We start from the raw sequence: 24,387 nt of genomic DNA on the forward strand, positions 1-24,387 counted from the left end.
CAATCCATCGGTTGGGTCTGGGGGGCAGCAGCCAGACCAGTGAGGCCCAGACTCCCTCTCCCCCACCACATGGTCCAGCTTCTCTGGGGGGAACCCGAGGCGTTCCCAGGCCAGCCTGTAGACATAGTTTCTCCAGCGTGCCCTGGGTCTTCCCCGCGGTCTCCTCCCAGATGGACATGCCCGGAATACCCTTCCGGGAGGCATCCAGGAGGCATCCTGACCAGATGCCCGATCCACCTCATCCGACTCCTCTCTATGTGGAGGAACAGCGGCTCTACTCCAAGTTCCTCCCAGATAACCGAACTTCTCACCCTTTCTCTAAGGGAGAGTCCGGCCAAGCTGCGGAGGAAGCTCATTTCGGATGCAAATTGAGAGCTTCGCCTTTTGGCTCAGCTCCCTCTTGACCACAACAGACTGGTACAGAGTCCGCCTCTCTGCAGACGCCGCACCGATACGCCTGTCGATCTCCCGCTCCATCCTTCCCTCACTCGTAAACCAGAACCATGGATCCTTGAACTCCTACAATATTAAATACCAAGGGTAAATAGTCAAGACCAATAGAAAGTGTGTAGAAAGCGGTGAAGAGAGTGTGCAAGTAGATTAAAATGGTTGGAGACAGCATAATATGTTGAAAATTCCAGGTAACAAGTCGCTACCGTATTTTCACGACTAGGCGCACATAAAAGTCTTTGATTTTCTTCAAAATGTGCGGCACGCCCAATAGTGCAGTGCGCCCTGTGTGTGTTGTTGTTGTAAGGCGGATGTAGTAGAGAACACCACGAGAACGTTAAAGGGGGATGTGTGGGCGTTGATTGTATATGAAAGAAAGGGTTTGTGTGTTATGCAGAACATCGTTGTTTCAACAACCCTGAAAATGGCAAAGAGACACACTTATGAAGCACAGTTTAAACTGAAGGCCATCAGCTACGTGGAGGAAGCTGGAAAACGAGCTCCGACAGTTCAAGAAGATGCAGCTGAGTTTCGGCGTACATAAGGCGAGGTGGCCCAAGTTGGAGGAAAGACTTGAGCAGTGGATCATCGAGCAAAGAACGAGTGGGAGAAGCGGAAGTTGGCCTACATCATTGGACACTAACTCAATGGTGGCTGGACCGGTACCAGTCCCTTGATTATTTGGCAGCTGGCTACCCAAAAGAATGAAAATGACTGGGCTTGAAAGCAAAGGTTACACTTTGTTGATAACTCAGAATGTGCATTGTTTAATATTATCGAACAATCACATTCCTCTCAATAACAGAGATGCTCATCAGATGCTCAAGATGAGTTTGAAAGTTTAAGGTAGATTCAACAGGAGAGTAGCCAGGAGGCTCTGCAGACTGAACATGCTAACATTGGGTAAGAGGTATGTTAACACACTGGACCGGTTGCCGGTCAAAGGGCCACATATAGGCATGCAATCACTCACGCTCAGTCATCTGAGCAATTTAAAATCTTCAATAAAACATTGGATATTTTTTTTTGGAGAGCCCACATAAAACCCAAGCAAACATGTTTGCAATGAATCAAGATAAGATAAGATAAGATAAGATGAGATGAGATGAGATGAGATGAGATGAGATGAGATGAGATGAGATGAGATGAGATAAGATAAGATAAGATAAGATAAGATAAGATAAGATAAGATAAGATAAGATAAACTTTATTGATCTGCACAGGGGAAATTCCTTTGTCACAACAGCATAACAGTTCTAATGTCAAAAATAAGGAAATGAATATAAATAAAATAGAAATAGAAAGATAGAAGATAGCAAAAAAAAATCCACAAACAAATAGACAGCAGATAATAACAGCAACAATTACAACATCAGGGATGACAGTGGGCAACATGAAGGAACAGTGAGAGTGTAAAATACACATATAGAACAAAACAACAATTTAAATTGAGTGACAAAAATGAATAGCAATGAATAACATAAATAAATAAAACTAGGCAGGATGTGTGTGGGCTGGGACAAACAAGGACAAGAGAGACAGCAGAGCAAGGACATGACGTGAATGGGAGAGAATTAGTAACCTTCTTCATGTGAGGCGGGTATGTTAAAAATTAGGCAACCCCCCTCAGAAAAACACTGAAAAAATTATGCTAGTGACCAGATAAATAGTTTAAATAAAACAGTTCCCCTAAAAGAGGGAATTAAATTAGGAACCTTTTTCTTTTATGGCAGCAGGTCTAACCACTGCACCACCCTAGTCCATTTACTTTTTTGCCGAGGGGAAGATGAAGAAAGTGCTGCATCTAGCTTTTTGCAGTGGTGAGAAGTAGACCATTTAGATCCATGGAATATTTCACAATCATATTAAATATATTGTGGTGTATTTTGTTTTCTTGGACAGTAAAATATCTTTGGATTGTGGATAATACAGCACATTGGTTTTGATGAACCTCCATCTCTTTATTTAATGAAGCCACAGAATACCATCAGGACAAACCACTGCTGCAAATGTAATCAAAATGCTCTCAGTTTCAATATTCTCCGAACCCCTTCTGCAGCATCTGGTCTCATCTTCCTCACTAAAATTCATACTGTTAGCTTTTCCCTCTTCTGCTGCCTTCCAGTGTCAGAATATCTTATTGCCAAATCGAAATAGGGCTTTCAATGTACACAAATCCATAGTCATTGTTGTCTAGGAAAACTAAATAAACCGTTAAACAGCTACCTTAAATTAAGGCATTCTGTAGGCCAATCACAATATCTGATGCTATTGATTGACATTGGACCATCTTTTCCTGGCAATTTTGATGCATGTAGTGTGGCTATAGAGCTAGACTGAGTTATTCTTGGAAGCTTGGAGGAAGAGTTCTTTCACTTTCGTCACTCCTTCCAAAATAAATACCTTCTACTTCTCCTTTCAGCTTTTCCCTCCAGGGGTCGCCACAGCAAATCAACCATCTCTATCTTACCCTATTTTCTGTATCCTCTTCTCTCAAACCAACTACCTTCATATCCTCTCACTACGTCAATAAATCTTCTCTTTGGTCTTCCTCTAGACCTCCTGCCTTGCGGCTCCAATAACATTACAGACATTACATTACAGTTATTTGGCAGACGCTTTTATCCAAAGCAACTTACAAAAAGTTCCAGCAGCAATTCCAGCATCTGTCTACCAATATATTCACTATCCCTCTTTTGTACATGACCAAACCATCTCAGTCTGGCTTCTCAAACCTTCTTTCCAAAACCTTTAACATGAGCTGTCCCTCTGATAGACTCATTCCTGATCCAATCCATCCTGGTCACTCCCAAAGAGAACCTTAACATTTTCATCTCTGCGACCTCTAGCTCTGCCTCCTGTCTTTTTGTCATTGTAACAGTTTCTAGTCCTTACAACATCGCTGGTCTCACCACTATCTTGTACACCTTTCCTTTCATTCTGGCTGATAGTTATCCATCGTGTAGTACCCCTGACACTTTTCTCCACCCATTCAACCTATAGCAATTACAGTTTTTAAACAGTCTGCATTTGATACCCTCTCTGCCCATAATAGTATGAAAATCACCAAGAAATATCAATGAATATTTGGGGTTTAAGTTGCTATTTAATGGCTCTGACTGTGAAAGCAAATTATTTGATATTCATTGGTGATATTACTTACACTGGTTAAATTTTTTTGTGGTCTACAGATTTGAAACCTTGCAAACCCACATACTGTCAATATTAGAACATATTTTGTTGGCTTGTAGCCTGGCATGGAACACAAAATAAAGAATAAGAGTGGTCAAGACAATTGAAGGGCATATCAGCTGTCTCCTTTTTACTGCTGTCTGTGGTCCACCAGAGGCTTTGGACACACCTGATCCAATTGTTACTGGCTCAGGACCAGATAAAATCACTACAGAGAGGTTGATTACCAGAAACATACCAAATGAAGCAAAATAAAGAGAGAAAAAAATAAACACGCAGTTATACTTACATTAGTAATTTAGAGTAAATATTGTTTTTTTTGTTTATTTTGTGTTTTCAAAGGACGTTCCACTCCTTGACTTTCTGCCTTTGAAATAAACTGACATCAACAGATAATGTTGGTTGATATGTGAGCAAACGAATATATCAACTACATCACACAGACACTGTAACTTATGACAAGTGAGTGCAATTACTGAGGCCTTAATGGAAAGACATATAAGTAATTATCAATATTACTTAATGTATGAACCTAACTCTTCATTAGATAATGAGAATCAGAAATATATACAAGAAAATTGAAAACAAAAATCATGTCATCAATGGAAAAATGACGAAAGAATGCATTCATTTATTTTTCATTTTCCCTTCAGGGCAGTGCCCCGCCGGTCATTTCTCAGATAATGGATTCAGTCCTTGTCAGCTCTGCCCCCTGGGTTCCTTCCAACCAGAGGCAGGTCGTATTCTTTGTTTCCCCTGTGGAGGAGGCCTCCTGACCAAGTATGAAGGGTCTGTTTCCTTCAAGGACTGTGAGGCCAAAGGTAAAGTTATGTGTGTGAGTGTGTGAGTGTGTGAGTGTGTGAGTGTGTGTGTGTGTGTGTGTGTGTGTGTGTGTGTGTGTGTCTGTGTGTGTGTCTGTGTGTGTGTCTGTGTGTGTGTGTGTGCACACACACATGTGAATATGGCCCATCCATTTCAGATATGAAATGTAGACAACTTAAATTAAAATGATCATAATGAATTCAACATACCAAAATATGCAGCCAATGACCTAATGATGAAAGGATCCAGAATAGCACATGTAAAAAAGCTTTAAGAGATAATGTAGAGACTGTATTCACTGTGGCCACCCCTAAAAGGAACAGAAAGGAAAATAAGGAGAATAGTTGTATTGATTTCTAAATCTAACCCTTTTCTCAGTATCCTGCTCTCTCACATTAACTAACTTCATCTGCTCTGTCATTACATCCATAAATGTCATCTACCATCTCCTCTTGGCCTCCTGCCTTGCAGTTCCAACCTCTCGCAATATCAATATGATTGTTACAGCTAAATTAATACAGACCATGCATTTGTGAAGGGGTTTCAATTAAAAAAATAAAAAAAAAACAATTTGAGTTTCTTTTTTTTTTTTAAAGCAAATCAATAAACACTTTTCAGGAATTGTGGAATTCCGCAGAATAGTTCACCAAATTCCATCAATGTTTTGCCAAATTTCTGCCTTGATTCCAGTCAGTTGCAACTGAGGCGCAGGTGATGTTTTGCATCCTGCAATAATGTTTCGGTGACCATTCTTATTGAAAGCTCCATGCAATATTTAAGCAGTCTTCAACTGTCAGGTTAAATGACACACATACAATGGGGAGAACAAGTATTTGATACACAGCTGATTTTTCAGTTTTTCCCACTTGCAAAGCATGTAGAGGTCTGTAATTTTTTTTATCATAGGTGCTCTTCAACTTTGAGTGACGGAATCTAAAACAAAATTCCAGAAAAACACGTTGTATGATTTTGAAGTATTTAATTTGCATTTTATTGCATGACATAAGTATTTGATCACCAACCAGTAAGAATTGTGTCTCTCATGGGCCTATTAGTTCTTCTTTAAGAAGCCCTCCTGTTCACCACTCATTACCTGTATTAACTGTACCAGTTTGAACTTGTTGTATAAAAGGCACCTGTTCACACACTCAATCAAACAAACTCCAACCTTTCCTCAATGGTCAAGACCAGAGAGCTGTGTAAGGACAGCAGGGATAAAATTGTAGACCTGCACAAGGTTACAGGACAACAGGCAGGCAGCTTTGTGAGAAGGCAACAACTGTTGGCCCCATTATTAGAAAATGGAATTAGTTCAAGTAGACAATCTCCCTCGATCTGGGGCTCCATGCAAGATCTCACCTCGCAGGGCATCAATGATTATGAGGAAGGTGAGGGATCAGCCCAAAACTACACGCCTGGACCCGGTCAATGACTTGAAGAGAGCTGGGACCACAGTCTCAAAGAAAACCATTAGTAACACACTCTTCCGTCATGGAATAAAATCCTGCAGCACACGCAAAGTCCCCCTGCTCAAGCCAGCACATGTTCAGGCCAATCTGAAGTTTTCCAAATACAAACTGCACGATCCAGGAGAGGAATCGAAGATCATGTGGTCTGATGAGACAAAAATATATTGCTTTTAGGTCTAAACCCCACTTGCTGAAGGATGAGTACAAGGAAGAAGACGGATGAGTACAACCCCAAGAACACCATCCCAACCCTGAAGTATGGAGGTGGAAGCATCATTCTTCGGGGATGTTTTTCTGCAAAGGGGACGGGACGACTGCATTGTATTGAGGGGAGGATGGATGGGGCTATATATCGCAAGATCTTGGCCAACAACCTTGTTCCCTCAGTTAGAGCCTTGAAGATAGGTCGTGGCTGGGTCTTCCAGCATGACAATGACCTGAAAGACACAATCAGGGTAACCATGGAGTGGCTCCGGAAGGACCATCTCAAGGTCCTGGAGTGGCCTAGCCAGTCTCCATAGCTGAACCCAATAGAAAATCTTCGGAGGGAGCTGAAAGTCCATATTGCCCAGTGACTGCTCTGAAACCTGAGGGATCTGCAGAAGATCTGTATGGAGGAGTGGAGCAAAATCCCTGCTGCAATGTGTGCAAACCTGGTCAAAAACTACAGGAAACCTCAAATCTCTGTAATTGCCAACAAAGGTTTCTGTACCAAATATTAAGTTCTGTTTTTCTAATGTTTCAAATACTTATGTCATGCAATAAAAAGCAAATTAATTACTCAAAACTCATACAATGTGTTTTTCTGGATTTTTGTTTTAGATTCCGTCACTAACAGTTGAGTTCCTATCATAAAAATTACAGCCCCCTACATGCTTTGCAAGTGGGAAAAGTGGGAAAAATCAGCAGTGTGTCAAGTGTATCAAATACTCCCAATAACCCCATTGTATATGCAACACTGTCCAAAAAAGGCCAGGTGAGTGATACCACCCCTCTGCAAGGTATGCAGATGACGATGTTTTTGTAGCACTCTCAAGGATCTGAAGTGTGCTCAATTTGGCTTTGCAAAAGCATACAAGGGGCTTGACGTAAACATTAACATATTTTGACCCAAAGTCTCCATCAGCTACCAATAACAGTAATTATCCTGTTCTACACCCAAACATCACAATCAACAACACCAGTCTGGATAATGTGGTTTCCTTACCTTAGCAGCATTCTCTCTTCAAATGTAGCTATTGATGATGAAGCTTTCTCAATGCGCAGAAAAAGTTTTTCTTAGAACCTCAGTCCCCAGGCAAGTACAAAATCTCAGTCTACAAAGTGGTAGTGCTCCCTACTCTGTTGTATGAGTCAGCGACCTGGACCAGATACAAGTACTTGAGACCTGTCATTAGAGATGCTTCCAAAATATCCTCCAGATACAGTGGGGCAAAAAAGTATTTGGTGAGACACCAATTGTGCAAGTTCTCCCACTTAAAAAGATTTTCATAATAGGTACACTCCAATCATGAGAGACAGAACGTGAAAAAAAAATCCAGAAAATCACATTACCTGATTTTCAAATAATTTATTTGCAAATTATGGTGGAAAATAAGTATTTGGTCACCTACAAACAAGCAAGATTTCTGGCTCTAACGTTTTGGCTCTTTGAACACAAAGACCAAGAAGAAGGACAGTCATACTCCGAGTGGGAGTGACTGCTGATGATGTGAAAACGCTCTTTCTATGGCATGATGATTTCATCCATTACCTATCTTTCACTGTTACTTTGTTACTCACTGCTTTTTTTTGTGTGTTAGTTTTTAAAAGAATTGTTGTGTTGCTGCACAGCCTATGCTACTAGTTGCATGCTTTTTCGGCCTGGTAATGGAATGGCACACGTCTGCTGAGGCTTTTGGGGCCTGTGGGGGGGAGCATGTTTTATTCTCTTTATTTCTTTTTTACTTTATCAAATCTAAATCAATACTTTAAAAATGCTTTTTCCTCTACCTTGTCAAGGAAAATGTATAATATCTGTATAGATCTTGTAGTGTAGATATTTCCTCAAAACATGACACGTGCGTTAAAAAATGAAAAAACAACCATCACAGAGAAATTAGCTCTAAATAGTGCTCCAGTCAAGTTGCTTCCAAAACTGCAAAAACTATGCAATAAACAGGAACTTCTTCTTTTCATTTTTCTATTCAGGGTATCACGACAGAAAATTAATCTCCTCAATCTAACCCCTCTTTTCTGTATCCTCTTCTCTCACACTAACTAACTTCATGTCCTCTGTCACTATGTCCATAAATCTTCTTTTTGGTCTTCCTCTAGACCTCCGGACTGGTAGCTCCAACTCCAGCATCCTTCTACCAAAATATTCCCTATCCCTCCTCTGTGCATGAACGAAGCATCTGAGTTTCTCTGACTTTAACCCCAAACATCTAAAATGTACTGTCTCTTATAGACACATTTTTGATCCTATTGATCATCATCACATCTAAAGAGAACCTCAACATCTTCATCCCTGCTACCTCCAGCTTTGCTTCCTATCTTTTCTTTAATGCCATTTTCTCCAAACCATGCAGCATCACTGGTCTCCCAACTGTCTTGTACACCTTTCCTTTCATTCTGGCAGATATTCTTCTATTACATAGTACCCCTGACACTTTTCTCCACCCTTTCCAACCCAATTATTTACCTCTTTCCACCCTCTCCATTGCTCTGGACTATTGATCTAAGTATTTAAAATCCTCCACCCTCTCTATCTCCACTCACTTAAGCCTCAGTGTTCCACCTGGGTCCCTCTCATTCACACACATATATTCTGTCTTGGTGCTACTAATCCTCATTACTCGTCTTTCCAGAGCATACCTCCACCTCTCAAGATTTTCATCCACCTGTCCCCTGTTCTTACTATCGATCACAATGTCATCTGCAAACATCCTCCCTAAAGCCATACAACAATCTTCCCTTTTCAGCTACTACCACTTCATACACTGCTCTGCCTTTGTCCTCCTCATCTTCCTAGTCACCAGATTCATCCTACAAACCACCATCCTATGCAGTCTGACTACGCTCTCACCTGCCACTACTTTGCAGTCACTGACCATTCAGATTACATTGTCCATACAGGATGTACTCTACTGCTTGCTCCTACCTCTGCTCTTATAAGCTACAACCATATGTTCTTTTGTTTTCTGGAAAAAAAAGGATTTGCTATAGCCATTTCCATCCTTTTTGGCAAGTCTATCACCATCTATCCTTTTGTATTCCTATCCTGTATGCCAATATGCCCTTACTTCTTCATCATCTCTATTGCCTGCAAACATGTCCATTGAAGCCTGCATCAAGTATACCTCTCATCTCTGGGGATATTCTGCATCACTTTGTCTAACTGACTACAGAAATTCTCCTTCTCCTCTAACTCACATCCCACCTGTGGGGCTTAGCCACTAACAACATTAAGCATTACACCCTAAGTTTCCAGTTTCAGACTCAGTTTCCGACCAATTTCAGATAACTTTATCCGACCTTAACCTCCAAAACCTTCCCAGCAAACATCCTTCACGATAACGTCTTCATTTCTCTTCCTTTCATTACCATGATAGTACAACTGAAAACCTAATCCTAAGCTTCTAGCTGTGCTACCTTTCTACCTATTCTCTTGGACAAGCAATATATTAGACACACAGTATATCGACCTTCCTTCTCTGCGTCATGTCAACCAACTCTGCTTTTCCTGTCATCATCCCAATATTCAATGTTCCAATATTATATCCAATATTCTCTCCCTCTGCTTCTGAACACACCCTCCTCCTCTCCTCCTTTGACCCACAGTAGCCCAGTTTCCACTGATATCGTGTTGGTTATTGGCACAAATGGCATTCGCCGTTAAGCCAGGTCTTGACCGATCTGGTACGAGAATTATTGGTACAATTTGCATATTTTATTTTGGCACAAGTTTTATGCCGGATGACCTTCCTGACGCAACTCTCTGCATTTATTTGGTCTTGGGACCAGCTCAGAGACACAGGTTTACACAATAAGCATGAACACACACCAAATTTGAACCCCATTGTCAAAGAAATAAGAATATTAGTAGCTACAATCAGAAAAATAACATTCACACTGTTTCTAAAGCAACCTCTTTGTATATCCTAAGCAATTTTCAGGGAGTAAGTGACTAATGTTTATTTGGTAGGATTTTTTTGTTATTTGTATGATTGTGTGTTTTTCCATTTCTTTTTTCAGTGCATTGTGCTCCAGGTCATTACTATAACTCTAGTACGCACCGTTGCATCCGCTGCCCTGCTGGAACCTATCAGTCTGAATTTGGACAGAACTACTGCATCACCTGCCCTGGGAACACAACCACTGATTTTGATGGTGCCACCAATGTCTCCCACTGCAAAAGTAATATCACTTGAAATGTCATAAAGCTGAAATGGCCAGTGAGGGTTACATTACATTACAGTTTCAGTATTGTCTTACTTCAAGGTCTTCTTTTGGCTGCTATCTTCAGGTGTCTACTTCCTCCACCTTTACCAGTTCTCTGTCTCCTCTTCTCTCACATCAACTGACTTCTTGACCTCTTCCACTACACCCATAAACCTTCACTCCATCCATAAACCTCTTCAGTCTTCCTGTAGGCTCTCTGCTTAGCTCTTGCAACCCTAGCATATTTCTACCCTAGCATTCACCATCCCTCCTCTGTATATTCTTAAAATGTACCCGCGGGAACGCATCACGTGATGACAAAGCGTAACCGATCACGCGCCCCCGCAGCTTTGTCCTGCGTGGCCCCGTACCCCAAGTGCCCAAATTCCAAGAGTCCGTAAAACAAGTCCTTATAAGGAAGTAAACCCAACTGTTGGGGCAAAAGTTATAGCCCCCTTGGCTCGGGGCCAGAACTTCCTCATCTACACATTCGACTGGACGTGTCTCAGCGAGTGTGACATTCATTCTGCCCCGGGATATCTCGTAAGTGTATTTCCTGACTTTGAATAAACCCTTCTTGCTTGATCAGTTCCTGACCATTGTGACGTCTTTCCCTGAATGAAATCTGAACACACCGGGACAATAAAGTCTGGTCCCGTGGCGGGAGCCACAAAAACAGACAATTTGTCCAGACAATCTCAGTCTGGTCTTTCTGACCTTGTCTCTAAAACATCTAGCATGTGCTGCCTCTCTGATGAACTCATTCCTCATGCTATCCATCCTAGTCACTCTGAAGGAGAACCTCAGCATCCTCATCTCTGCTACCTCAAGCTCTGCTTCTTGTCTTTTCCAATCTGCAACTGTCTCTACAACATACAACATTGCTCGCCTCACAACTATCTTGTACACCTTTCCCTTTCCTTCTTTTCACTCTTTTTTTCATATTTAACCTCTAATACTCTTCTCCACCCATTCCAACCTGCTTGATTGCATTTTTACACCTGTTTTTCACTCACTGGATTTTTGACCTCAAGTACTATATATCCTCAATCCTTGCTTATCACTTCTCCCTGTAACCTCAGCTCCACTTAGGTCCCTTTCACTCACACACATTTTCTGTCTTGCTGCACATAGTCCATTGAGATTCCTGCCTAGCCTCGTCTGTCAGCCTGTCCATCATCATGTGATCTCATTTCAGGGTGTCTGACTTATTTTTTTCTAAAGACCAGCTGTGTGGAGGTGAGCTAGGGGAGTACACAGGATACATTGAGTCTCCTAACTACCCTGGAGACTACCCATCTAATGTGGACTGTGTTTGGACGATCAGCCCACCACACAAGAGACGGATTCTCATTGTTGTGCCTGAAATCTTTCTACCCATCGAGGATGAATGTGGAGATGTGCTGGTCATGAGGAAGAGTGGTAAACAGATGATTACTGCTTTTCCTTTTTTTACATTTAGATGTCTAATTTCTTGAAAGTGTGACCTCCCCTCTTCCGTGTTTATTCAACACATCATCGATTAAAGCTTTTAATTTTTTTAAGAAGCTCTGGTTTGTGGCAAAGCACTAATATAGAATATAAGCACTGCATTAGTGCAGTTCACTAGTCATTAGTGCTTTTAAACATACATTATGACTAAACCAGTTTATTGGGGATGAACCCCTGCATGGATAAGAACATCTCTTGTTTCATTCCAGCTCTGCCAACTTCAATTACCACCTACGAGACATGTCAAACCTATGAGCGGCCAATTGCCTTCACCTCTCGCTCACGCAGGCTCTGGATCCAGTTCAAGTCCAATGAGGGCAATAGTGGCAAAGGTTTCCAAGTTCCATATGTCACGTATGATGGTGAGTGAGCTTCAATACCATATAAAAAAGGGTTCCACCTGTTTTTTTAATGTAACTCAGAAAATACAAAATACCAAAACAATATCCCAAACAAGCAAAAGCCAAAACAACTACATCAGTGTCATAAAATTAAAAAGTGTTTATGTCTTGACAATTGTAAGAATTTTGTCAGTCCAAGAACATAGTGTATGTGGTTAAAATTTGCAAGTTTGTTTGTATGTGTTTAGGGGGGGTTACAATATTTTACTGCAGTTGTCTTCCATTTTGGAAGGAAGGTGTTTTAGCCTAAGAGTTCTTATTTTCTGAGATCAAGTACCTTGTGAAATACATATTTAAATTGCAGTGTCCAAACATCATGCAGATGACAGTGAACATGATAAACACTCATTGGCATATTGTGATGTCCCGGTGGGGTCATCTGGGTTGTGATTTGCAAAACCAGAGTTAATGCCAGGAGGGAAGTTGATGGCTAGTTGAAAGCTTTGGCTGTTGTCCTGAATTCAATGTGCTCAAAATCAAAGGGTGCCTAAGAAACACTCTTACTTTGTAATTTTTGAAGAGCAAAGCCTACAGTATATAATTCAAATAAAATATAAGAGCCACTACTTACAAGAAGTGTTGACACTTATCCAGTTGTGCATGTCTTGTCAATGCTAAGGCTGGCTTTTAAACACTCATTACATTACATTACAGTCATTTGGCAGATGCTTTTATCCAAAGCGACTTACAAAAAGTGCAGTTCAGTCCCCGAAGATCTGAAGTACCAGTGGTCGGAAGTCAGAAGTAACCACTCAACCAAATAGCTATCTCAGGACCATATACATACATACATTCGTTTCATGTTTTGTTTTTTGTTTATTTATTTATTTATTTATTTATGTGGGGGTTGGGGCTAAGTGTGATAAGTAGGGTAGTGCTTGGTGAAGAGGTATCATACATATCATCCATAATGGTTTTGATTAATAAGGTTAGATTGAGAATCTACAACACACAAGTTTCCAACTCACAGGAACTTAAGTGTTAGAAAGTACAGTTATCTTTTATGCTCAGTACATATTGAAGACAACAATAGCGAGTTGACACTATTAAAATACAGATACATTAGGAACATTTATTGAATAAAAGGAGAGCCTATTGTCCTCAGTTTTGCAGTGCTTATGCTCTACCACGGTTTGTCTCTCCATAACCTGTTTTTGGTGTGTTACAGAGGACTACCAGCAGCTTATAGAAGACATAGTTAGGGATGGCAGGCTCTATGCTTCAGAGAACCACCAGGAAATACTGAAGGTATGAAATAACAGAATGTCCATCCATCCATTTTCTACTGCTTATCTGGGATTTGGTCGTGGGGCAGCAGCCGAGGGGCCAGACATCCCCCTCCCCGGCCACTGGGTCCAGGTCTTCCAGGGGAACCCCAATGCATTCCAAGGTTGGCTGAGAGACATAGTTTCTCCAGCATAACCTGGGTCTTGTCCAGGAACTCCTCCAGGAAGCACATGACCGTAAAACCTCACCAGTGAGGTATCCAGGAGGCATCCTGACCAGATGCCCAAGCCATATCACCTGGCTCCTCTCAATACTGAGGGCTATTGACTCAAGTCTGAGGCCCTCCCAGATGACCAAGCTCCTCACCTCTAAGGGAGAGCCCAGACACCCAGACACATAGGACACTTATTTTGTTCACTTGTATCCATGATCTGTTTCTTTTGGTCAATACCAACAGCTTGTTACAAAATGTGAGGGTGTGGCCATAGATCAACTCGTAAATTGAGAGTTTTGACTCAACACCTTCTTATCGGTCCTTTGTGGTCCTTCACCACGAAGGACTGATGCACAGTCCCCGATCTGCCTCTTGTTCTCTGCTCCATTCTAGACTCACTTGTGAATAAGACCCCAAGATATTTGAACTCAGCCATTTGGGTTATGCACTCATACCTGACCTGGAGGGGAGCACTCCACCTTTTCTGCCAGAAGACCATGGCCTTGGATTTGAAGGTGCTGATTTTCATCCTGGCCGCTTCACATTTAGCTGTGAACCTTCAGTAACAGCTGGAGATCATGATTTGATGAAGCCAACATGACCTCATCAACTACAAAAGGCAGAGACCCAGTCCTGGGGCCCAGTCCCTTCAACACACTGGCTGCACCTAGTAATTTTGTTCAAAAAGGTTTTGAACAGAATCAGTGACAACGGGCAGCCCTGGCCAACATAGTCACATGCCACTGTACCTGCTGATACCTCTGAGCTGCCTCTGGAGTCCCACAGGCCTAAATATTCCGCTTGACGGCATCCCTTCAACCTGATGGCCACCAACTGGTTCAAGCAACCTTACAAATTCAAATTTAAAAAACTTTATTTATCCCTTTGGGGCAATAACATCCACAGTTCTGGTCTGCTGCTACAAGAATGGAGGCATGGAACATAGCCCACTTGAACGTGATCATTGCAGTAGTTGACGTTCTACCGGAAGTGGGAGTTTGAACTCTTTTTGACAGGGGAGTCTGTCAGATATTCTCCACAGACCCTTGTAATACATTTAGGTTGAACCCCAAGTAAAGGTGCTGAGTCAGGGTGGAAATAAGTATGCTCAGCGTCTCTCACTTGGGGAATGTCCAGAGTGGGAAAGAGTTCAACTCATCTCAAAGAGACTGGTTCTGGAGCAGTGTCTTGAGGCAAGTTTGACTATATCCAGCCAGAATATATTAGTCTCGAACACCACCTCAGGTTCCTTCCCCACCAGAGACTTGACTTTCCATGTCCCTAGAGCCAGCTTCTGCAGCTGAAGATGGAACTGCCAAGGTCCCCAACTTCAGCCACCACACAGCTTAGAGTGGCCAACTATCTGACCTCTTGGCTCCTCCTAGGAGGGAATAACATAATGTAAATGACCAAATGTAACATACACATTTAAGCTCGTAAATTCTCCACAAAGTTTTTGTTTTACATTCCCCAGAGCACTTACAAAACCAGGAAAGAGCTGATTAATGGATGATTAACTATCATTAAAGGTCATTAGTCTTTCCCAGAAAGGTTTACAAGCATGAATTACCTTTTAAAATCAGGAAATGCATCATGTTAGCTTTTGGATACAGTTGGTGATTTGGCATTTCCAATTCATGATCCTTGACACAAATCATTCTTGTCCTTGTGTCCACAGGACAAGAAGCTCATAAAGGCTCTTTTTGATGTGCTGGCCCACCCCCAGAACTACTTCAGGTACACAGCACAGGAATCCAAAGAGATGTTTCCCCGCTCCTTTATAAAGCTACTGCGCTCCAAAGTCACAAGGTTCCTCCGGCCATACAAATAAACAGGAATGACCGTTTCCCTGCAAAGAAGACCTTCACCTTTTCCTGTGTTTGATTTGAATTTAGTTTATTACATGATGCATTTCTCATTCTTGAACCCCTCAGTGTATCATGAATTGATTAAGCTTTTTCGTCCCTCTACTGAAGGGCTGCTCTCTCTCTGTTTGACTGATATGTGTTTTTGAGGGCCTGTGACAATATTATTTATATTGTAACAGAACGAGTTTGATTTTATTATGTGTATATATCGTTTCCTTAAACTTGATTATTTTTATACCAGTTTAGTTTCTCCATTAGCCTCATCATAAATCTCTATCCATGCTCTCTGTATTGGGTAACAATATTGGTGGTGCAGCTAAAATTAGATACTAATAATAAAACAAAATAGAATAGACACTTTCATCTGCTGAGAAAAAAAAAACTGAAAAAGGAAAGTCACTTCAATCATATTTATTTTGGAAAAAAATTGAGGAGTCAAAAACAGCTCAGATGTTTTAAATTTTAAATAATAGATTGAAACATTGCAGAATAATTAATACATGGCTATTATACGAAGGGAATTCTAGATTTCCTTTCCTTCAACCAATCTTTGAATAAAGAAAATTCATGTTCTGCCTATGCTCTTTCCTTTAGTCTATACATTAAAAAAGGTAAATCAATATGCATTAAGACAGGGAGGCTTGAGAGGAAAACAACATATTGGTCATGCCTTTCTCCAGTCCACTTTCCAGATCTGGTCTCCTTGTCTCCCAATTATTATTACGATATGTGCACTTTTTATGCCAACGTTCTGTATTATTTCACCTCTCACGTTTAAATTGGATAATATTTATCCTGACCACGTCACAACTTTGAGAAGACTATATCAAAGATAATATAAATGAACAAAAGTGCAAATAATTCTATTATTTTAGTGGAATATCATCAGATTTAAAATATTTACAGTAGGTATCCTGGCCCAATGTGTAAATGAATGTGCACTCAATTATATTTTTTTATATTGGCCACGAACAAAACATCTGTACACCAAAAGCAGATTTAAGGAGGAATATGTAAAGACACAAAAGTGTTCTATTCTGCCACACTGCTTGCTTCACCCCATTGGAGAAAATTGAATGATTCAAATTAATTAGAAAATTTCACTTTTTTTAAATTAATAAACATACAATGGGAAGACTACCTGCAGGTACCATTGTTACGATAGAAAGAAATGAATGTGATTCGACTAATATTTTAACATTAATTGCACTTGAATTTTTTTTTTTTCAATTCTACTAAAAGACTGGTCTAAACTACATATGTTGTTGATTTTAAAAGTGTTGCATGTGGCAGGATGGAGTGACAAACAGCTAGGTCTCCATTTATTGTTCCCAGTTTGCAGCTTTCAATTGAAACACATCTACTCATTTCCGCACAAAAAAGCACCAAGAAACATCTAGAATTTGCATGTTGAACTAGTGACAGTATGCAAGGACTATTTCAAATTTTCTCCATCACTCCTTTTGTTTTCACTACCCTGTAATCCCTAACCAATCATCGTGTCTGTTAGCTGCCAGTACGAATAGGCATTTCCACAACAGATTTACATTTAAAGGGACTACCACAGGGGGAAAAAAAAATTCTACGAATAGAAATGATTCTAAAACATCAGAAAATGACAGCACTCATCTAATTAAAGTCATTTTACTATAAAGGAAGTATGATATATAATACTTTTCTTTAATCACCCAACTTAACATCTGTGTCATTCTCATTGGTATCAGTATGTCATGAAATCCCTACAAGGTATTGAAGATGGACACTAAATCTGCACATTGTGACTGTATGCTGCTTGATATGATTGGAGTGATGGTCTGGGGGGTTGTAGTGGCAGGGACATAGTGAGAATAAGAGGCATCTCCAACCCGATTGCCTGTGAGTGTGTAGCACTTGCAACCTCAGCTGTCAGAAGCTGAACTTCTTTATTAAACTGCTACAAAAGTGGAAGAGGGACAAAAAGCATTGACAGGATATATAAAAAAATGTTTTTTTGTTGTGATTTATATCATGTAATGTCCCTCAACGGTGTTCTGATCTTTTTTTTGTGCTGGGCATGTTCAAAATTTGACAGATTCCGCCAGTTTACATCTTATCTAAGACCAGAGATTTTATAATGAGTGCTTGGGGTTTTAGCCTGTGAGCTGCAAACTGCATTGACTGCCAGTAATTTTCCAAAGAAGACAATACCACCATAAAATTGTTTTCATTGTTGTCCACTTAAATATCAATATGCAGGCACACATTAAATTGCACGTGTTCACAACCGTAATTGTTCCATACTTCATCTCAGGGGTTTAGATGTTAATATTCTGGTTTATCAGTTGTGATCTCAATGTTATATTCCAGCTCATACAAACAATCTATGATGGGGGTTTATGGCAATATTTTATTTTACAGAATCCAATCTCCAAAGTAGTTTAAAAGTCCCCTTTACTGTCCTTTTTGTGTTTAAGTCTTTGAAGGTTCTTCAAATTGCTGAAATATTGCACCATTGTTATTCTGAATCTTACAGAGTTTCTGTTACGATCAACTTCTGATGAGTCTTAAGAACTTAGCCTTACATTGTCCAGCAGTATATATACTGATGCAAAGTCATCCAAGTGTAATCGCAAAATTCAAAAAAATGTTTCTGCCTTGCATCAACAAACCCTAAAGAGCCTTTTCCAGTTTAAAATTAATTCAATCAAACATCACTGGGAATCTTTGCAAATAATGTTTTACGTACATTGAATGGTACGAAGGTGGATTTTTCAAGGCTCTGCATATTGATTTTTACAGTGCACTGAAATAGTCAATTGGTATGAAATCAATTGAATTTTTTTTCGAGACAACAGGCATTCTCATTTCATACCTAGTCTGCAGTCATGTTTAGTATGCACAGTTTGTGGGTTGAAGCAAGTAAAACCACTGGTATGGTCTTGAATAGCACTGAGGGAATTACTGACCATAATCAAAGGTTCTATTTTCATATAAGTTACTTTTTCAAGCCTTGGCTGATAATACATAATCATACCGCCGAAGGATCAATATTTTTAATTCTTTTTAATTATTTTTTTAATTACATGGGGTTCATGCTTATTTCAACTGGATAAGTATATAATTTCTTGAAAATAAAAAAAAAGCATAATTAGATATTGTTCATGCCTTGACAAAAAATACCACATGTCCATGTTGTGGTATGGCCTAAATCTGAAGAGAGATGGGTACTCTTCAGTTTAAGTGTAAGGGAAAAGGTGAGGTGGAATGCTCTAAAATGTATAATTGATTGTTTTTCCTGAGAATGTATTCTGCTGTAAGTGGAGAGGTCCGTGGTGTGTTTTTGTGTGTCTTTGCTTGAGAGACAGGGAATCTGACAATGAAACTGTGCAGCAAATGTGAGTCCTTCTGTGTGTATCTGTTTACGAGCGGTAAGGTATTGTGGGTGCCTGTGACAGACCAATGGACTGTTGATGTATGTATGTACGCAAGTACATCTTGTAGAGGAGTAATTGTAACATATTAGTCCTTTGTATCCAAAGATAAACTTTAATTCAGTGTTTTTCCATTGTTTGGTTCGTGAAATTCCAATACTGAGCAATTTGAATAATACAGTAGACAAAAACAAGCCTGGTGTGTCTCCTTTGTGTTCATACTGACCATTATAATCAACAGTAACCAACTACAACAGAGACTGAGGAAAGTCTAATATCTGCTATTTTTTCATTTCATGGTTTGTTCATTTTTTCCTGAGGTGACTTGCAACATTTTTGGAAATCTTGCTGACATGGTTTCCATTCAGGCAACTGCAGCAGATCTTAAGCTGACCAGATTTGAATCTAGAGTCAGCTTCATTCACACTGGAGTGTTTTCCTGTTTTTTCACTCCAGTTCTAATTCTTTGAACACATAAAGTTAGATGTTTAATGAATATTTTGAATTTCTAATTTAAGTAAAGTAAAAATACTTTAAATCAAAAGTGAGGAGATTTACATGGAGTAATTATGAATACAATTCCAAACATGATCATCGTGTTCAAGTTAGTAAGGGTGATCTCTTCTACAATTATATAAATATAATAAATATAATGCTGAGTTAAATTGAACATCTACACCTTTCATGTGCATACTCGCCTCTCTAGAAGAATTGATTCTGATAAAAATATATCATTGATATATGTCAGATGTATGCAATAGACATGTATGAATCTGTAAAGGGTCCTGTCCAAAATCCTTTTATAATACATGTACAGTAGAACTATGAATGAAATGTTGACTTCAAAATTCACATAATTTCTCTCAACAGCCACAGTGAATAAAAGAATCCCTTTACCTTTAAAGTGAGGTGGAAGAATAACCATATATATGTCTCACATATATTGAAATACTGGATTCATGGACTCCTGCCCATCACTACTGTCTGCTGACTTCCATATATTCTGTTTTGTATGCTTTGTATGAGAGAAATTGTGAGCAGCCCTCTACCTCCATTCTGTTCCAGTAACCTTAAAGAAGCAGCACTTAAGAACTGATGATCTCCCTCCATGTATTCTGAAAATCTGACATGCTTTTAGATTTTAAACACAAAATCATGAAGAACTCTGTCAACATATGTTTCACACATATGTTCATCACATATGTTTCACGCACTCAAGTACAGAAGTACAAAAATTATAAATAATACCACAGACAACAACAAGGTAAAATGAGGTAGCAAAGTTATCATACAGTCTAAAACAAGTTATGGTACAAGTGTTTTTTTAATTGACAGCAGTAAGAATAAGTACAGACACAGAGATCAACAGTCGACAGTTTGTATGTTTGTTTGGGGGGTTGACACTGGCTCTTCTCAGCTTGCGTTGGAGAAAAAGATGCTGGAGTACCATTTTGGCCAGAGACGCAGTGTACATGGGCCAGGAGAGGTCCTCTGACATTTGCCCTCCCAGGAACTTGGTGTTGCTCACCCTCTCCATCAGAGGAAGTTTATGAGACCGCCACAGTTGTATAGTCTGCATACTTGATGGAGAGGTTGGTGTGCATCATTGTGCAGTTGTGGGTCAGCAAAGTGAACAGAAGGGGACTCAGAACACATTCTTGAGGGGCATCTGTGCTCACAGTGATTGTGCGAGATGTGTTGCTGCCAACCTAGACTGCCTCCGGTCTCAGAACATGGACAGATATGTTGTCAGGACCCAGGGTTTGGAATCTCACCAAGGAGACATCTCATACTGTCCAAAGACAGTGTTAGTACGTGGCCGCGGGGAGGGGTGCCTACATTTTCATTCAAAGCTCTGTGAAAGCGCTTTGGATGAAAATTATAGGTGTACAGATGATAGCTGTACAGATAGATGAACTTGATAAGATCCATTCATCTTCCTTGCGCTTATCCTTAGTCGGACAGTTAGGCCCAGACCTCCCTCTCCCCTGCCACATGCTCCAGCTCCTCTTGGGGGACCCCAAGGCGTTCCCGGGCACGCCTAGAGACATAGTTTCTCCTGAGTCTTCCCCGCAGTCTCCTCCCAGATGGACATGCCCGGAATACCTCCCCAGACCGCATCCTGACCAGACGCCTTCATCTGGCTCCTCTCTATGTGGAGGAACAGTGGCCCTACTCCAAGCTCCTCCCAGATGACCGAACTTCTCACCCTATCTCTGAGGGAGAGTCCGGCCACCCTGCGGAAGAAAATAATTTTGGCCCCTTGTATCTGCAATCTCATTCTTTCGGTCACTACCCACAGCTCGTGACCATAGGTGAGGGTGGGAACGTAGATCGACCGGTAAAAATTAAGAGTTTTGCCTTTCGATTCAGCTCACTCATCACCACGACTGACTGCAACAGAGTCCGCATTGCTGCAGACGCCGCACCAATCCACCTGTCGTTCTCCCGCTCCATCCTTCCCTCAACCATGAACAAGACCCTGAGATACTTGAACTCCTCCTCTTGGGGCAGAACCTCTTCCCCGACCCAGAGCGGGCATTCCACCTGTTTCCGGTTGAACACTATGGTCTCAGATTAGGAGATACTGGTGCCCATTCCAACCGCTTCACACTCGGCTGCGAACCGTTCCAGTGAGAGCTGGAGATCATGGCCTGATGATGCCAACAGAACCACATCATCTGCAAAAAGCAGAGTTTCAAAAATATTCATGACTACAGTCTAATACATTTGAACTGAATAACCATATGCATAGTTTACTTTCTATATGTTGTTCAAGAATTTTTGGGATGTTTATACTGTACATCAATTTCTTCGTTTTGTTTTTTTTTTGGGGGGGGGGGGGTTGGGGCTTAGCACGATTAGTGGGGTAGTGCTTGGTGAAGAGGTAAGTTTTCAACTCATGACGAAAGATGGACAGCGACCCCGCTGTTCTGACCTTTTTCTGTAGCTTTCCTCCACTGCCACTTGCTGCCTCCCCCCTGGATAAGTCTCTCTATCTCTTGTAGATACATGGATCTGACTACCTAGCCGTCTTGTTTCTTACATTTCTCAACAACACCAAACATTTCCTGACCATAGTCATTAATTAGATCTCCCATCTTCTCCAACTTATTCTCTGCAGTTCTTTTAAGCTTGTCTAAGATCCTAGTCAAGTCACTGTTAGAAACTTCCCACTTCAGACTTTCTGCTGGCAACTTAACTCTTGGTTTCTGGCCACTTCTCCCCCTTCGTTTGGCCTCTCTGTCTGGTGGAACCTGCTTCCTGTTGCTGGACTTACTTCCTGTTGCTGGACCTCATGGAGAGAGAGAGGGAGTTCCGAATCTTGGGGTGGGGCAAAATGGAGGGAGTGGGATAGTGGGAAGAGAGTTTAGCATCCTTACACCCTGGTGTATGAAGCTGTTGATGAGTCTGGTGCAGTGGGCCCAGAGGCTCTGGTACCTCTCCCTGACAGTGGTGAGACCAGCGATGCTGTACGGCCAAGAAACAGTTCCAGTGACGAAAAGACAGGAGGCAGAGCTTGAGGTTGCAGAGATGAAAATGCTGAGGTTCACTTTAGGAGTGACCAGGATGGATAGGATCAGGAACGAGTCTATCAGAGGGGCAGCTCATGTTAGATGTTTTGGAGAGAAGGTCAGAGAAGCCAGACTCAGATGGTTCGGTCATGTACAGAGGAGGGATAGTGAATATATTGGTAGACGGTTGCTGGAATTGGAGCTGCCAGGTAGGAGGTCTAGAGAAAGACCAAGGAGAAGATTTATGGACCTAGTGAGAGTGGACATGAAGGTAGTTGATGTGAGAGAGGAGGATACAGAGAATAGGGTTAGATGGAGAAGGTTGATTCGCTGTGGCGACCCTTAAAGGCATAAGTCAAAAGGAGAAGAAGATTTTGAGGTTATAACACTTAAAACACTCAACCTATTGATGTTTAGAATGTGTTAGTAGGCCATCAGGCGCTCACTATTCTGTTTTGTAGCTCCAGCTATATTCTGAAACCACCTCCACTTCATTGTTGTGTTTTATATCTCATACTTATTTTTTCTATAATTAGTTTGGTCTATGCTGTGGCTCCTGCTGTGTAGTCAATGGCCTTTGTGACTTCACTCCTGTTGGTGTGTAGGGAACAGCTCTTGTGAGTTGGTACCTTTATAGTTGGGGTGTAGGTGTTATACTTAGTTGGGGTGTAAGTGTAGTACTTAGTATTTCCTCTGGGGTGTCGCAGCCACAGCTGACCAGTTCGACTTATTTTGGTTTCTTGTTAGATTGTCCATCCTTGTCATCTCTATTGTTTTTATCAGAAATCGACATATGAACGCACAATTTTTCCAGAATTATAGCTTAATAAAACTGACTTGTTTCTGCACATAAGCCTCCGTCCCGTCTTCATTCATCCTATGGAATAACTCAACCTTTGCAGTACTCCTAGTGGCCTTTAGTTGGATTACACTAGGAATAGCTATTACATTTTTGGTTGTTACAGCTTGCAGAATACAGAGACCATAAAAATTATGATTTTTAAAGTCTTGTTTCTAAAATCTGTTGTGAGGCACTCAAGCAAGACATCAGAGCAAGCATCATGGAACTGCCAGATATTCCAGGGCCCATGACCACTGACCTCAGTAGCATTCAAGTTTTGTAAGGCTTGACTGGAACATTAATCATTGGCTATCAATCTCTTCTGATGATTCTACGTATGTATGTATATGGTTTTGAGATGTCTATTTGGTAGAGTGGTCACTTCTGACTTCCGACTACTGGTACTTCGGATCTTTGGTGACTGAATTGCACTTTTTGTAAGTCGCTTTGGATAGAATTGTCTGCCAAATGACTGTAATGTAATGTAATGTAACAGAGGGGGAGAAGGAAAGAATTGATTGCTTGCAGGCAGGTTTGAAGGAATGATTGTCAGTGCTAAGAAGAGCAGATAATACATGTGTTAAGAAAAATAGGAAAAAGGAAGCGTACGCAAGAAACTATTTTATAAGGATTCATTAAGGCTTGTGAAGTTGTTTACTATGGAGAAGAATGGTACTCTTATTGTGCAGAAGCAGAAGCTTTGGGAATATTTGTAGAAGGTGCACAAAGACAGGGCAAGGGTTAGAGAAATGGCACTCCTCTCTGATATTCCACCTACTGGTGAAGTCGACTGTCAGTGTGATGATAGCTCACCAAGGTGGAGGAAGATTCAGGAAACAGTAAAGTGAGTGAGCGCCTTGTCAACCCCGGGACCTAATGGAGTACTCTACTTGCTATATGAGTGTGCCAGATGTATTGAGGTTTCTATAGAAGTTGATGAAGGTGTTTTGGAAGAAGCAGGTTATCTTCATTCCTAAGGAAAGGGACTCGTTAGAAATAGGTCAGTTCCGAATGAATAAAATGAAATAATAATGAAGGGAAGGTTTTCTTTAGTGTGGTGGCACA

General features: G+C 40.8%; 1 protein-coding gene across 3 annotated transcripts in view; it reads left to right on the forward strand.

Annotated features, from left to right (window-relative positions):
• The window catches only part of scube1 (signal peptide, CUB domain, EGF-like 1), a 147,316-nt gene extending 128,156 nt beyond the window's left edge, over window positions 1-19,160 (forward strand). For all 3 annotated transcript variants that reach the window (XM_086146680.1, XM_086146681.1, XM_086146682.1), the window contains 6 exons: window positions 4,296-4,463; window positions 10,170-10,331; window positions 11,580-11,777; window positions 12,056-12,208; window positions 13,416-13,495; window positions 15,367-19,160. In XM_086146680.1, the coding sequence (XP_086002806.1) occupies window positions 4,296-4,463; window positions 10,170-10,331; window positions 11,580-11,777; window positions 12,056-12,208; window positions 13,416-13,495; window positions 15,367-15,519 (914 nt within the window). In that variant the 3' untranslated portion in view covers window positions 15,520-19,160. The remainder of the gene's footprint in view (window positions 1-4,295; window positions 4,464-10,169; window positions 10,332-11,579; window positions 11,778-12,055; window positions 12,209-13,415; window positions 13,496-15,366) is intronic.
• Window positions 19,161-24,387: the final 5,227 nt, after the last annotated feature.

This window comes from Fistularia commersonii, chromosome 5 (genome assembly GCF_037954325.1).
Source record: "Fistularia commersonii isolate RoL2024-O1a breed Wild chromosome 5, RoL_Fcom_v1.0, whole genome shotgun sequence".
In the NCBI taxonomy this organism is placed as follows: Eukaryota; Metazoa; Chordata; class Actinopteri; order Syngnathiformes; family Fistulariidae; genus Fistularia; species Fistularia commersonii.